We start from the raw sequence: 16,698 nt of genomic DNA on the forward strand, positions 1-16,698 counted from the left end.
TAGCCATTTACAGTGTACTACACTACAATGTGCCTTACTAAATTGTGTTGTAATCTAAAGCTGCAGGTAACCCATTTTCGTGTTTCCAAACTGTGATGCATATTTATGAGGGGGTCGGGGAGGGGGGTGGGGGATGGGGTGTGCGTGTGTGTGTGCGTGTGTGTGTGTGTGTGAGAGAGAGAGAGAGAGCCTGCCTGGACCTCACACCAAGAAGCCTAGCTCCTCCGGACTCTAAGTGTATCTCCCCAGCTATGTTACCAAAGAGGGTTTGGTCAACAACTTAAGTATACACTGGTGGCACATTGAAGTGTGGCTTCATAGAACCACTCACATTAGCAGGCTCTGAAAAGCCCTCTTAACAAGAGATGACCCATTATTAGATGGGCATATACATGGAATCATAAGTAAATTAAATGCACGCGTTTGTTGTCGTCACCAGATATATTGGATGAGCATAGTTATCATATTACTGCATAATGTATCATTGCTTTGCATTAGGGTTAACCCTTGGCAATTGCTATATAATGATTTCATAGCACATGGGGGCAGTAAATATAGCACATGGGGGCGGTAAATATACCCCTCCAGATAATATCCCGGCAATGCGTGGAAGACGGTAATCTCCCTGGACATTTCTGAAGTGTATTATATTGTTACAAGCACGTTGAAATATCGCATCTCACTAGTAATACATAAATCACGACCTCTCCGGATGTAATAACTCCTCATGGCTGGCTACTGACTGCACGACGCAACCCCTTCAGCTACCATCACTCACTGGCTCTGCGGCGGCAAGACTTGCTTATTTTTACAGAACATCCTCTGCAAAGCAGCTGAGGAAAACGGCTTGATCAGAAAGGGACAGTCAAGAGGGAATGCGAAAACCCACAGAAAACAAGACTCAGCTGGTAATGGAACAAGAGCAGAGGCACAGAAAAGGGAAGTCGAGTAACACAAAGGAACACATAAGAAGACTTGCCTGAAAAAGAGATGAAAGGGGGCAACATGGAACAAAAAGACACAGCAAACAAAGAGAGAAAGGGGGCAAATGAAATCAGAAAGATTTAATAAATGAAGAATGCTGAAGAAGACATTTGAAAAAGGGGGGACATGAAAAATAAAATATTTGAGGTGAAGGTAGAAACACCCATGTATTATAAGGAATACAATACCTCCAACAACGTGTACAAAAAATATTGCCTATCAGCTTGAAGATGTGTGACCCTATAAAAGCATCAGGCCTGTGGCTTCATGCCTCTCTATAATAAAGGAACACTTCATTTAAAGTATCCTTATTGCATACAGGACAGGAGAGTGTACATCCTATATATTACTGGGCAATTGTAACATACAATGCTGCTTGTAACAAGAAATCCCGGTCACTAGCAAAGCGTATTAACTATTTATACAGGCGGTTATAAACCCTCAGCACACTGCTTAGAAATTACAATGGTAGGCCAAAGTTTAATATTACAGCTTGATAGCGCTAGCTCAAGAAGATCGCAGGAAGATGTGTTTTGGGTGGGGACGGCAGGCAGTGAGTGGCAATGATCATAAGGATTGGCATGGCCATAGGCGTTTAGTCGATGGGTAAATAACCAAACAACACACACAAACTGTGTGTCCTGCCACAGCTTTCATCTCCTTCTCGAGCCGTACTCCAATGCAACAGTTTATGCTTATAGGCGGTGCTTAAATGTCAGCTAATAGACAGAACCAAAAGGCAATAAGGAAAGGAAGCTCCAAAGCTCTTAATGAAGTCTACACAGTCATTCAGGCTTGGATGGCTCATCATGGGCTCTACCTCAATGATGAAAAAACGGAGTTACCTGTCCTCAGCTCCCACATCAAACTCACCAAACTTAACCCAGTTTACAAATCATCTACTATTGACGGGAACATTATCAAAGTGTCCAACGTCACAAAAACACTTGCCATTTACTAATAGACAAACGAATGCTGTTGTCTCGGCGTCGGCCTACACCTGCAAACGCATCACTGCCCGCAGACCCTTCCTGATGACTGACAACTGTATAATCCTCGCTAGAACCCTCATCATGTCTAAAATTGATTACTGTAATGCTCTATATCAAGGGACCAGCCAAAGAAACATTGATAAGTTACAGGTTACTCAGAATAATGCCATCAGGGCGGCCCTTAACCTCCCAAGGAGATTACACATCTCTGACACAAGACTTCATTTACTTTGGCTCCCTGTTGCCCAGTGTATATCGCTTAAAACTCTTGCTTTAACTCACACGGTCCAGAACAATTTGGCACCTGCTTATTTGACCAACCGCTTCATGCGACACACAGCTATCAGGATCAGACCCTTGAGGTCTGCTCATGTGCACACACTTACCATACCCAGCTACAAGCTTCAAACAGCCAGAGGCTCTAGTTTTCCCGTCCTCGGGGCCAAATTATGGAAGACCACACCCACTACACTCAGAACAGAACCATCTGTCCACTTCTTTAAGAATAAAACTAAATCCTGGCTCCACGAGCTTCATGCATCTGCTGCATCGACCTAAGCACATTGGCCTTATGGTAACCTGTTAACGTCATACTCGTAGCCTCTTTACCTTTTGTACTGTATTTATATAGTAACCACTGTTACCTTGTACTTGCTTCATATCGTGTAACTGCATTGTACATTGTATGCTTTGCTCCTTCCCGTGGGAACCACTTTCTTCATATTATGCGCCCAGATACCCCAGGGCCAGGTGCACAATACAAATAAAATAAATACAAAAATGCAAAATACAAGAAGGAATAGAGTAAATCAAAGGTCAGAAAAAAACATAGATGGAAAACTAAAACAGAAAAAGGGAGAACATTTAATGTGTGTAAAAAATGATACACAGGAAAATTAGACAGAGAATAAGCAGTAAAGTTCATACAGAGGAAGTATAAGGGAACAGAAAAGCCAGCTAAAAAGACAGAAAAGCAGAAAGAGTGAATGGAGGAAGAAATCTTCACAGACAGCAAAAAGGAGGGAAAAGAAAAACAAAGTGGAAAGAGGTTAAGAAACACTAATAACAAGCACTGACTAAGCCAATCGGGCTGGCTTTGCATATGTAGAGGGCAAGAGATGACTGTAATACACAACATGCCAAAACGCATTACCCCCTGAAGTCAATTCCCAATGCTTCTACTTCATAATGCCTGCCACACTGCCAAGCGCACGATTTCCTCTGCAGCCCCTTGTATGTTAATTTCCCTGAGCAACACCTGTCGTGCATGCCCCAGAAATCAGCCAGGTCTCATTTGCGTACCTGGACACCGCAGCTGTATGGATTAGCCACATTTTCACATAGGATGGGGTGCAAAGGGTTGAAAGGAGAGAGTAGAGCAGATAGATTGCGTTGTGGTAATAATCATTGGCACACTAACTTTCATACTTTTCTTGCTGGGCACACACGGCATTGTGCTCTATTTTTAGAAAAGACTGTTCAGTACAATACACGAACAGGAGCATCACAGGCTGTTTTGCCAACAGTGATGCAGACCTAACCATCCACCACTCCAACCGCTTTATGAAAGTTCATGGTAGCAATTACACCAGGTGGAGCAAAAGCTATTTTTTTGGGTGGGCGAAAGGTGTCTTAGAAATCTTCGCTGATCGGCTAGACTGGCTAATGTCTAATGGGTTTTCCAGCGAGACCTACCCTGAAAACATCATTTTTTAAACTAGAATATAAGAATCATTTTGAGTTGTCCTTTATTGCTTTATTTTTACCTTTACATTTTGTATTATGTTATATTTTTAAAAGTAACATTTTTTGAGAAAATATGTAATTTTGTATAGAACCATAATGAATGCATGTCCTAATGTGGGCATCTAAAGAGTACTTAAGGCCTATGGTCAACAGAAACAAATGCCACTAGCATGGCCCAGAAGCCTAGCAAGCCTAGCACTGCTGGCAAGTAGCTGTCTGCAAATTCAACATCTGCTTTTGACAGCTTTCAGAAAGCAGAAAGGTTACATGTACTGCTCAGGGGTGCTGTGGACCTCAGAGACAGAATAAGTGACAGACAGTACGCTACCTCTGCCCAATGTGCAAGCTCTTGACTCTTGAGCCTGCCTCCAGGCAATAACTCTCTCAGGGCTCGGATATAGAAAGATATGCAGGCCACATTTACAGGGTGAGTTATTGTCAATTGTGAGTGAGGCTGAACTTGAAGAGGAACCGCCACACAGGAAGAAAGGGTCATGTGTGGTGTTGTGTGGAATATGTTATAATGGAGCATCAGAGCTGAGAATATGCTCTTTGCCCAAGATCACAAGGATGCTCTGCACGATTACATTCGGTTTTCCATTGCTTCCATTCCTTCCATTGGTTTCAACACAACAACTCTGGGTGTACTGTTTGTCCAACATCACAAGACTGCACTGTGATGAGTTCCTAAAACCCCAGTAGTGAATGCCGTGCTGACTGCTTTCTTTCTAATGGCTGAAGCTCAAGTTGGAAAAATAGGCTGTTCGGCAAAGATCACAAGGCATTGAAACCCTTCACTTCCCTATATTCTCTGTCCGGACCCTGGAACAGGAGACATCATGATATACTGCCTGACCATGATATTCAAACCCCACCTTGCAGTTTTCTGGCTGCATGGGAATGTCTAAATTCTGGTGTTTGTTCCTCGAGTGAGTACAGATTTGTTTCAACAACAAAAACAAATCTCTTCATGCAATATATGGCACTATGCAAGGACATAAACGATTGAAAGATGACTATACCTTCTCTCGTGCTTCCGCCATGCTGAAGAATGCCAATATGAGCCAACCAGTTGACTTCATCCAAAATCCAGTTTTCACTCATGTCTCTGCTTTGGAAATCTTTGCCCCAGGCCTTTACACCTCAGTGAAGAATGCTTGCAAAAGTCTGAGAAACAGAAAAAGAGAAGTAATTATTCTGATAGTTGAAGAAAGGAGGAGAGATCCAACCTGTCCAATGAGTTACAGCCCAAACACAACCAGGCCACCACCATTCTCTAGCAAACCGAGAGACCGCTAAGGATATGGTGGGTGGGCTCACAGAAAAGCCCACTTGCTTAAGAAGGAGGTCTGGGCCCAAAGTGACCGATTATCTCCTTTATGAAGTTCTGTAGCACCATCACTGAACAGATGCAGACTTTAAGACTAACATCTGACGTCATCCCAGCAACTTTGTAATAGCATCCTCATCATTCCCATGCTTTGAAACCACAACTTGCAGCACTTAAATCCAGCACCCACTCCCCAGTCAATCACTGGCTCTTGCCACCTCATCATACCCCTACACTGACCCAAACATGGGGAACAAGTGCCAGCTTGCTGAACACCAACACTCAACAAAGCCCTAGCACACACCACACACAAAGCCAGCTACAAACACCCAACCCACACACAGTGGAAACGGTAACTCCCAGCCTGCTTGCCATAGCTGATAGATAATGCGCCAAGAGGCCGTCAAAATGTCAGATGTTGCGCTATTTAAGACCACTCCACATTACATAACATATAATAGCTACTTCTGCTCCCGGTAACCCACACAAAACCCCACCCTTGCACTTGCAGGACCCAAATCACCAAGCGGCCATGCAAGTGGCAAAATCTGCGCTATTGCAAGGCCCAGTAACATAGCATATCATGATAAAGACCTTGGTACTAGGATGGGGTCTTCCTTGTCATGACATACTCCTTTCTCAGCCCACAATTATGACAAATAAAAGTAAGCTACAAGATGTACAGTGTTTTATTTATGCATAACTTAGCTCCCATATTTTCTATGAGAGGGACTGGCTACGTAAGAACTAATCCATACAGAGAAAAGAGACGTGTCTCAAAAAGATGTCCATGATCTTATTAGACCAAATACTGCTCTTAAAATATAGTTAAGGAGGGCCTTGTTGACCCACGTTTTAGCATGTTGCAGATTACTTTTATACTGAACCTGGTATGACGCAGTCAGCCAGTGACGACTCTGAGTCGGGATGTGTGTCGAAACGACTGTCGACAAACTCCAGGTAGATATTCCATGTAAGAGGTTTATGGGCATGGACGGACCCTTCAATTCATATTTGCCTCAGATGCCAAAGTGGACAGCCCCAGGTACCGGCATAGAGGAAGGAACAGAGCGAGGTGAGCGTCCAAAGGTTAAAGCCTTTAGTTACACCCGATCCTCCTAACAGGAAACAAGAAATATTTGCTTGTTGGTGTTGACTGGCAAGAAAGCACTTTTTCCAAGAATGAACTTGGCCTGAGGCAATTCAAGCCCATGCACAATTTACTTTTAATGTAAAGCTGAAGGAATTACCTTTCTGACTGAGATCTTGAGGACAGCCTCCAGTGCAATTGGATGGTGCCAACATGCATATAACACTGCAGACTAACAACAATCCCGAACACATAATTGGAGGAAAATGCACAATTCTGGCAAAGCGCAACACAACTGAGACATGACACCTCTGGGTTGGTCAGATCAACAAATGCCTTAAACCAGCTCCCAACTTCAACCACCAAGCTCAGGAGCTCTCCCCGGCTCCTACACTAAATAGCATCACAACCCGAGACAGCAAGACCTCTGACACCTACGGAGAGCAAAATAACAACAAAAAACATGCACGGATCAACAACCGACTGGAATTCTAAAATCTCTATAAAGCTCCTACCAGCTTACGCTACACACATACAGACACGGTGCAGGTTTACGCTACATACATACACCACCTCCATGCCTAGCAATGCCACCTTTACTTGACATAATCATGCCAACGCTAACATTTCTAGCTCAACCGCAAGCACCCTTAAGCACGCTTGCAGTGCTCTCTAGATCTTGAGCTCCCTCACCAGACCACAGCGAACCCTACCAGCAAGCAGTAGTCGGTATTTCTGCCCTGCACTCGTCAACACCTCAGGCTTTACACAAGCATCTCCCACTAGCTCACTAACAACCCCCACCCCTGGTCTTTTCTTTTAACAAGGCGGCCAAAATAGTAGAGGTGTCCTATACAACACCTCTTTACACTAGAAAACATTACATTAAACAAAACATTGAGCCAGAGCAGAACCCTGAGGGACTCAACTTTTTTGTCATCTCAAAACAGATGAATGTTTGTCGTCCTCTGCCCAGCACTTTACCGGTACCCGGCAACTTATCCCTTGGCACTCCCCCCATCCCCCACGGAATCTCCTTAGAACTTACCCCCTCCCCCCTTACTCTGCTTCCTTTCTCTCTCTGCACTTGCACGATCCGAATGCTCACGAGGTCTAATAGGACCACCTCTATCCTGTTCATTATTGTATTCTATTGCCTTTGTCCCGTGTTCCCTCCCTTTGCCCTGTGGGCGTTTTGAAACGCAATGCCTTGCTGTATAAGCACCTAAGAAATGCACAATAAAATAAATAAATAAATACATTTTATACAAAGAAATATGAATTGTCAAAAAATGAACTGCCTGAGCTCTGCCTTCTCCTAGGCTAAGTACCATAAATCAATTTACACGGCATCCTTATGCTAAATATGACTTTCATTATTGACTGCAGAACTGACCAATAACATTGGTTATTCAGAAAGAACAGCCTATCTGCATAGTAGACATATGAGAACAAGCAGATTGCTCTGTGGTTAATGCCTCTGGTTTTAAACCCAATAGGAGGCATTTTAGAATGTGTGTGATTCTGTTGAAGTTCACCGAGACCTCTATTGTGTGGGCAGCAAAGTTCTGTACACCCAAGACTCAACTTATCAGTTAGGCGTTAATGGTAAAAAGAGTTGGTACTTTGAATTCTGCCTGCTTTGCCATGTACCTAATTATAAAGCCATGAGGCATTTACCTCATGCAGTAATAGGTTCTGGCCTATGCAACAATTACTTATGAAGATCTTGGCAGAATCTTATAAGATCTTAAAGAAATCCTACTTCAAACTTTTAGGATTTTATGGGAATACAATAAGTAATATCATGTGTCATAACATGTGTCATAAAGTTCTTATGAAATTATTATTGTTCCCAAAATAATACTAATTTCCCACAAATTCCTAAGAATATTATTAGACAGTTTTGTATAGTTTCCCAGGCCCGCACTCATACTCCACTTCTTTTTTCCTTTTGTTAAGGAACTCTGCATGCGGACACCCTTTGCAATCTGGCTGCAGTCTTCAGCCTGGTCTTTGCAGTCCTCAACTGTGGCCCAATCTTTTTTTACAACAGCCCACCAGAAACATCTGTCCTCCACACTCATCCTCTAGAAGCTCTTATTTGCTGTGTCATACTACTACCATTTTACCAAGTGCCATCAAACCACGTGAGCACCGCTACAGCCCGCTACCTTAATCCATAGGCTCAGGACACACTCAGAGTCAGTTCCTTTCCGAATACTCCATGTCCATCAATGGCTCTGCACTCTGCAGGTTTGCGTCCACCCACATCAACGAGTCCCGCGCCTTGTGCTTGTGCTGCAAAATCTTTACCTGCTCTGTCCTAAATAAAGATGTTCCAGAAGATTCTGTCCTTTCTGCCTCAATTCTCACTAAACACCACTTTAGTAGTTGATATCATATAGGATTTTGTTACCACTTTTTCTTATATAAGCACCCAAGTTTGCAGTTATTTCTCCTCCAAAAATACTGTACTTTCAATGCAAAGTGAGTGAGCGTCTAAATACCACTCGACATTACAAGGGCTTGTACACCCTAATGCTTAACACGGTGCCGGCAATCTCTGTTGCCCAACTATGTCCCCATTACAATTTCGCATACAGGCTCCAGAGAGTGGTGTAGAATGGGGGCATGTAAAGGGTGCATTGTTAACCCCTCGCCACCATAGTCTTTGCAGCTAGCCCTCCAATGCATGCTTTGCTAAAAGCAACCAATCACAGATTAGCAGGTGACAATAAAGGGCAAGGCATTTCCTCCACGCTTTGCACATTTAGCATCTTATCCAATATGGAGTCTCATGGATTGTAATGAAATAGTGAGCTAGGGGTTACAAATTAAGGTTTATATTGCAAGGCAATAGAAAATGTATCCTTTTTCCAAATGCAAAAATAGGTGCACTGCAATGTGTGCATCTACAGCAGTGCACACCACCTCTTCTCAGACTCTGGGGCTCATTGCTGCATCGCCTAGAGCATACAAACAAATGGTGTCAACACCTGGCATAAAAAGCATTATACATCGGGTTTAAACCCCTTGTTTAGGGCCAAGGGGATTTTCAGTCTTTTTGCAAGCAGAGTCGTGGCACGGAGCAGCACGGCCATTCCCTCTCCACCTGCAGAAAGCCAGGTGGTTTTGAGCTAGCAGCTCATTGTCATGCTCGTGCAATGCCAAAGAACTCGTATGCCATCTGCCTGTCTTACCACCTTTCCATAGAAATCCATTGTAAATGCTGCCTGCCATGTGTAAATGGCAGAGGTACACTTTTTGCCAAACGAAGTGTAAAACAAAGGTGATAAAAACCATTCCACCTGTTCTAACAGCGTTGTGGCACTCCATCCTGCAAATCTAGAAAATCGCATGGAGGGTCTCAAGTGCACTAAAGTGCAAACGTTGGCGCTGACCTTCCGCACAAGTAACTGTTTTCAGAAAATGTGCTCCTTTCGCTTTTTGTCATTTTGTTTAAATATGCGCTAATTTGCTCAGACGCAAACTGAAGCTAAATCATTACATAACCAATAAGATCCATACATGCCAACATTTTACCGCAGATGGGAGGGAGATTTTGTGACAGAAATCGGCAGAAGGGAATTTTCCCATTGGATTGAATTGAGGTTAGAAATATTTTAGGAGGCAGATAGTCAAAATTATCAACATTTTTGATGAAAAAATCGGGAGCCTTGCGCCCAAATCGAGAGGGTTGGCATGTATGAAGATCTAGTCTATTCAATGCCATGGAAGTGATTCCAAAATGCGTATCTGTAAGGCTACATACGAAAACCGCACACAGTGTGGTATCCAGAACTGAAGCAGGGCCCTGCGCTGCACCAGGACGGCAGGGAAGGAGGCAGGTGATCAGCACACGCACGAATACACAGGACGAGATGCGAGGGCCGAGGAGCAGCTGTCGACGCGGACAGGCACACCTGCAGTCCTCCACGTCTGCTCCTGGACATTGCCTCCATCTCCTATCGTATTTACTTACACTCCTGCTAAATCCTGCTTACATATGCCTTATAGCCTCCTCCTTCACAACTTCCTGCACTCCTTTCCTCATGGCGCATTATTTCACATTAGCAATGAGGTTTGAGTGGCCCGCCGCACAACAGACAACGGAGCATTGCAGTGCACAACTACACCGCCACCACTGTTCCTTCCAGTAGTAGGTGACACGCACATGGAGACAGTATGGGTACCAATTCCGCTCCACAGAGGTAAACGGCAATGCTGCTGAACGCCTTGGGGGTGGAAGGGCAGTGCAAGTTTGTTGGCTTGAAAGTTGTTTACCTTGAGGCGATTAGGAGACTGGCAGTTCTTTTTGCGTACAAAGAAAACTCTGTGTTACACAGCATAAAGTTTTACAATGGAACACAAACCTCTAACGAATAGGCAGATGACAGTATTCCAACTGAGGAAAATGGCTTTGGTTTGCAATGTTGGGTAAAAGATCAGATGAAAAGATCAGATGACATGATACGGGACATTTTGCTAGTTCATACCAACAACAAGAAGGAACAGGAAAGGTGTATACAGGAAAGGGACATTGCACTAGACTGAGCCGTACAAATAGCCATGTCACTAGAACGCCTGCCCAGGATTAAGGACAGGGCTGCATCAGTCCATACATCAGAGATCCCCGTCATATCATACTCAGTGTGCCATGAGTCAACTCGTTTGATGTACTGCCCCTGCAAAGGCTGTGAACTGAAAGGGGGCTGTGAAACGAAGGCTGCAGGGAAACACTAGTGCCACAGGTGCGGCAGTGAATACCATCTGGTGAATTCATGTATGTGCCCAAAGGGGAACAAAGACTGTGTAGCAAGCGGTCATGGGAGCCATTTAGCAAACGTGTGCCTACAGAAATTCAAGAAAAGGTTGCAAAAATGGAGGATGATCACCACTACATGAGAATGTCAAGGGAAGAAGGCACCACGATACTGACCCTAGAGAACAAAACCTCATTACACAGTCTGCCTAGATGAAAACGCCGTTGGCCGGCTCCCAGATTCAGGTTCAGACCTAATGGTAATGCCTGTTACGACATACAAGAAAATGGTAAGCAAAGATTGCCTGGCACCAGATTATCAAATCTTTGCCCATTTTAAAAAGAAGGACCTAATGAATTTAGCAATAACTTTGCTGCTTAGACATTACAGAATGAATCAAGCATAGTACAATACGAATTGTGACAAAACCTGATTGCTCCATTCCATATCATCAAAGCATTTGCTCAATTTTGAGAAACAGTGCAAATGTTACATAATTTGGACCTTGGTGGTTAAGAAAGTAGATGTCACACAATGGACCTGCACGGCGGTCACCCTGTGGCGCTGTTGCGATACAAAACTTGTCTGATAGAATTCAAAGGGTACAAGTCAAACACGAAAGTATATTTTGCAGGACACAGCCTATCTGTGCTAGGATGACACAATCAAATTAAGCTGAACACAGTCCTCTCTCCCAACAATGAAGAGCATGTGCTTTGCATGAAGAGAACACGATGGGAACATAGGGTTGACCAAAACAATGACTTATTCAACTGCAATTTGGGCTGTACAAAGAATTAGCTCTGTAAGATCAAGTTATGTTCAGGAGCAGTCCCAGTCAAGCATAAAGGGCACCCAGTTCCAGAGACTTTGAGAAAGCCTTTGGAAGAGCTACTACAGAAATATAATTATGACAAGACAATAATTGATCCTCTGAATGGTTGAGCCCAGTGGTTCTCATCAAGAAGCCCCATTCACAGAAACTCTGCCTTTGTGTTGACTTGCGAAGCATCAATCGGGAAATATTGACTGATAATTATGCTCCACCCAGCATTTATGAGCTACTGTTGGTGCTCAGGGATGCCAGCATCTGTAACAAACTGGATATGAGAGCTGCCTACAACCTAGTAAGGCTCCATGACGACTCCAAATCGCTAATCTAATTCATGACTCCCTTTGGTATGCAAAGATACGAATGTAATCTTTTTGAGTTGTCATCTGTACCATTCGTCTTCCAACAGATAATGGCTCACTACTGAAAGAGGTGAAAAACAAAGCATATTTTGAAGATATTTTGAAAACATGCTTAAGCCACTATGCCACCCTAAATACAGTGCTTCAAAGAATACAAGCAGCAGGAATTCAACTGAGAAAAGAGGAATGTGTCTTTCACGCTGAGTTTGTCGAGTAGTTGGGGTAGGCATTGTCAGCAGAAGGCATCAACCCAAGGTCAATCTGATTACAGTTATTTCTGGGGCTCCTGTATCCACGTCAAAAGACAATTGGAAGACCTACTTGGGACTAGGAGAGCACTATGTTAAGTTCATATCAAACTTTTTAGAAACAAACAGAACCTATTCGCTCTCTGTTCAATAAAGGGGCAGAATTTGAGTGTTCGCCTCCCCCACGCCCCAACAGAAGACTTTCAAAGATGTGAAGTGGCACATCCTCAGTGTGCCCTTTTTCAAACACTTCGATCCAAAGTTTGAGACATATACCACACTCGAAGTGAGTGCTACATGCTGAACATTTAGTAGCGTTCACTTCAAAGTCACCCTCTCAAGCTGAACAGAACTACTCTGGGATCACGAAAGCGATGCCTTACAGTGGCTGGGACGCGGAGCACTTCTGAACGTATATTTGGGGCAACACGTTGAAGTTGCTCACTGATCAAAAGCTGCTTGTCCATCTGAGTCCAGGTGACATAAAATCACCCATGGCCAGGTTGGCCGCAAGTTACAGGAAGTATACAACACAGGCTAGGATGGAAAAATACCAAGCAGGCTGCATGTCTCGCTTGTTGAGGAATAGACGAAGGCAAGGACGTTTCTTCAAGATGAGTCTGTAATAGTCACCGTATCATATGGGTGAGCGGAAAGTCATCCCCCAATCAACGATGCTGAATGGAAGGCAGCCATGGAAGCATCCACCATCTTTGAAAGAGTGAAACGCTACACTGTAAATGGTTGGCCAGATGAAAGGTCACTTCTGCCTTCATAACAGTAATTCTGACAAATAACCACAGAACTATCAGTCACCAGCTACCTGCTCTTCCGGGGAGAAAAGGGCAATCATAACTTCTGAAATGAAGCCAATACTGATAGCGGGGATCCACCAGGGCCATTTAGGGACCACCTGAACCAGAAGAACTATTTTTGGAGCATGCTGGGGCCTGAAAATGGATGTGGAAGTGTAAAATGCCATTGTGCACTGCCACTAATGTAGCAACAGTGACAAGAGGCTCAATCTGCATCAAGACCCCTCTGGCCCCCCTCCAAAATGTAGACATGCCACACAAGTCTTGGGAGGAGTCGAGATAGACTTTATAGGAAAGTGAGATAACATGTAACACCATCACAAGTATGGGGTATTAATGGTGGAGTACTTATCCAAATGAGTTGGATATAAGGAATTATGCAACCGACTTAGTTAAACTCATGTATGAGAAGTTGCCGCGTGGGATTGAGTAAAGATCAGATTCTGTAGCAAGGATGATCTCACTGTGCCCAAATTCTGCTCCCCACAGTGAGAGTTCAGGAGAGGACACAAGTATGTCGGCATTGGTGGCAGTCACATATGGAACAGAGAGGGACACACTCTATCACAAGAAGCCCATAGCAGTGAACGAGGACCAATTGCCAGAAGAAGCCATTATAGACCAGCACCTGGGCAATAAGACAAAGGACCCTAGCAGAGACACTGAGAACATATGTGAGCATTATCCCAGGAGCAGCATACCTTCCAACACCTCTTGCAAAGTAAACCGCCAAGTCTCGACCCATACCAAGGAACTCTCCATTATGGCCAACAATCACATCACCCAAAATACAGCCACATCAATTCTCCATGAAGCCAAAGGAATCCGATCTCTGCGAGAAAGGAAAATGCTGCACAGGTTCTGTGACTACGAAATGAATAGTGTGTACCAGGGACCTGATCTTGTGATAACAGAATGAGTATGTGTTATGCAGGACTGAAGCCTGGTTCCGCACTGCACAAGAGACGGTTTATACGGATGGGCAGACCTGCAGCCATCTGGGTCCAATTCTGAACGTTACACCATCTCTTAGTTACTCCCCTAAATCCTGGTTCTATACACCGGATAGCCCCCTCTTTTACCGGCACTGCGCTTCTTTCTTCGTGTCACCATAACACTGCAGTAATGCTTGTATTCAATGACCCTTGGAACATGTTACAGTCTTCAAGGAATGGCTCCTCTCTATCACCTCGGTCCACCTCCCTGCACTCTCCACTCTTCCTGAGACTGGGCGATCTGCTCCCCATTATTTCCTTCTCTGGCTGCCTGCTTGTAGATCCCTTGATGCTAAATCACCCACCCCGCACCCCCCCACTGTTGTCAGCTCCCTGCTCCCTTGTTTCTTTGCTTCCCTCATGATTGTAAAGCACGCCAAAGCTAGGTCTGTACTCAATAAATGTCCTAATAATAATAATATCAAGTAGTTTAAATACAGCACTTGAGAGCGAGGTTGGTGTGTGAAGAAAGCACCGCGTTATAGAGTTGTCACAGCTACACGCAGAGGTGCTCTTTGCTGACGCTGACGCACTCGAACGACAACTCATCAGGCCCTCTGGGATTAATGGCACATGAGGTGATTCATTTCCCCTCCCAATAAACCCACGCAGGGGGCGTTTCTACCGTCTTCTGAGTGCAGGCACGAAGCTTAAATTGTCACCGAATGGCTCAAAGGAACATCAGACACGAAGGGCTTGTCTTATTTGTTATACTCAACTTTCGGTGTTAGCGAAAACAATTAACGGTAAAGCAAGCTCCTGCATTCAAGAACCTATGGGGCCAACGGGAAACCTGGGGCTTGAGCCGCTCTCGCGCAGCCCCTGGCCAAAGGCACGGTGTGCTAGTTTTGTGGGAGTGTATTTTAAAGGCGGCACTCCCTGTCTTTGTATCGAGGAAGCCCTCGGGCAATTTAAGAGCAACCCTACTGCTAGTGTGCGACAGGCTTGCATTATCAAAATGTGCAGAGGTGCGATTAAGCACTGAGGAATGCCACTGTCCAGGCCGCTGAAGATGGGGTGGGGCCATTTCAACATAATGTTTGCCCCCGTACCCTGTCTTAGAGCGGAAAACAGCGCGAGGCACCCGTGGGTTGCATACATTATAACAGAAACAAATAAATATAGCCGTGGATTGATTTAAAACTAGACGTCCAGCCAGCAGGGAGCTGAAACACTAAATGCCCACTGAAAAGCATTTAATCTTTTGTCAGCAAGTGGCTGAAGTGGAGGAACCAGTGCTAAAAGGCGACATGGAGTTAACACTTCTGTGTAGCCCGAGGGAAGTGACAGTGGAAGGGCTCCAGCCAACCACCTTGTAAGGCGAGCGCTGCAAAGCACACATTTAAAGCCCCACAACAAAAGTGATATAGAAAGGAATATATTGCCATGTTATAAGACTGCTGACTGGCACCATGGGGGAAGTGGCTAGTGGCTACCCTGAGGTCCTTGGTCCCTTTCAAATGAAGAGGTTGAAAAGCCCAGACGTCGTCCCTGTCAATGTGTGTCGCCTTCATGGGGGGGGGGCTTTGGCCCCTTTACAAAGGCAGGCTTGGTGCACTGCCAGTGCCCCGTGCGTGCAGTGTGCCTGCCAGTGCTAGCGCACTGCCAGCATTAGTACAGGCACATCCATAGTCTATACATAGTGAAGGGGTTCAACCACTAATCTGCCGCGAGTGCTTTGCTCCCCCCTCCACCCTAACAGCTTTCCTGGCGAATAAGGCGCACTGCCCCTTGTGTATAAAAAACTCTGAACTTTGGACCAGCGTTTGTGAAATCTAAGAGTTACACTTGTGTAAGTGATTAAGAGCGGTGTCCAGTTAAAGTACCGAATTTAAAAGGATCGAATGCCAAGGGTGAGAGTCAATTTGACCTAAAACAAAAAGGTCGATTTTTTTTTTTTATATTTGTTTTTTGGGTTTCCGTTTTGGAAAAAAAAATGGTTTTTACCACAAAAACGCGGGTTTGCGGGGGGGACCCCCCAAAAAAATAAATAAAAATAAATTCGACCCTTTGGTTTTCAGTCCTTTTGATTCGACCCTTTGGTCATTCGATCCTTTGCATTCGAAACTTTGACCTAGAACCGAGCTCTTAATGCCCGTCTCAATCAAACGGTGTAATATAAACTATTTCAAAAAATCCCGCAAAGCTATTACAGTAGAACATGACAACAGTGCAGAAAGGGCCGGGGTGTGCAATGGGCACCATAAGCATGTGCCTAGCATGTAAAGCACTGAAGGAGCTCAGCTCCTGCCGGCTCTCCTGTGTCAATAACATGTGACGCAAGAGGCCAGTAGCGGCCCCACAGAAAACAACCTGTCCCCTTTTATTACAAAACATAACATAGACAGCAATGTACATGCTTCATAACATGGGACCCCTTCCGTTTGACACTTACTGACAGAGTAGCTGGGACAAACACTGAGCACAGTCAACAACTGCGTAGGCACACATGCCATATCGCTTACAATCACATGATTGCATGGGGAGCAAGAGTGACCAACCCTGGCCAGTTGACACCAGTGGGCAACCCACTGAAAC

The 16,698-nt window shown here is 44.6% G+C and overlaps 1 protein-coding gene across 1 annotated transcript in view; it reads right to left on the reverse strand.

Moving 5' to 3' along the window:
* AMOTL1 (angiomotin like 1) overlaps positions 1-16,698 on the reverse strand; it is a 1,007,056-nt gene that overhangs the window by 906,587 nt on the left and 83,771 nt on the right. Inside the window, exon 2 of the mRNA XM_069639243.1 lies at positions 4,745-4,889. Coding sequence (XP_069495344.1) covers positions 4,745-4,826 — 82 coding nt within the window. The 5' untranslated portion in view covers positions 4,827-4,889. The remainder of the gene's footprint in view (positions 1-4,744; positions 4,890-16,698) is intronic.

This window comes from Ambystoma mexicanum, chromosome 7q (genome assembly GCF_040938575.1).
Source record: "Ambystoma mexicanum isolate Mex_15411 chromosome 7q, UKY_AmexF1_1, whole genome shotgun sequence".
Taxonomy (NCBI): Eukaryota; Metazoa; Chordata; class Amphibia; order Caudata; family Ambystomatidae; genus Ambystoma; species Ambystoma mexicanum.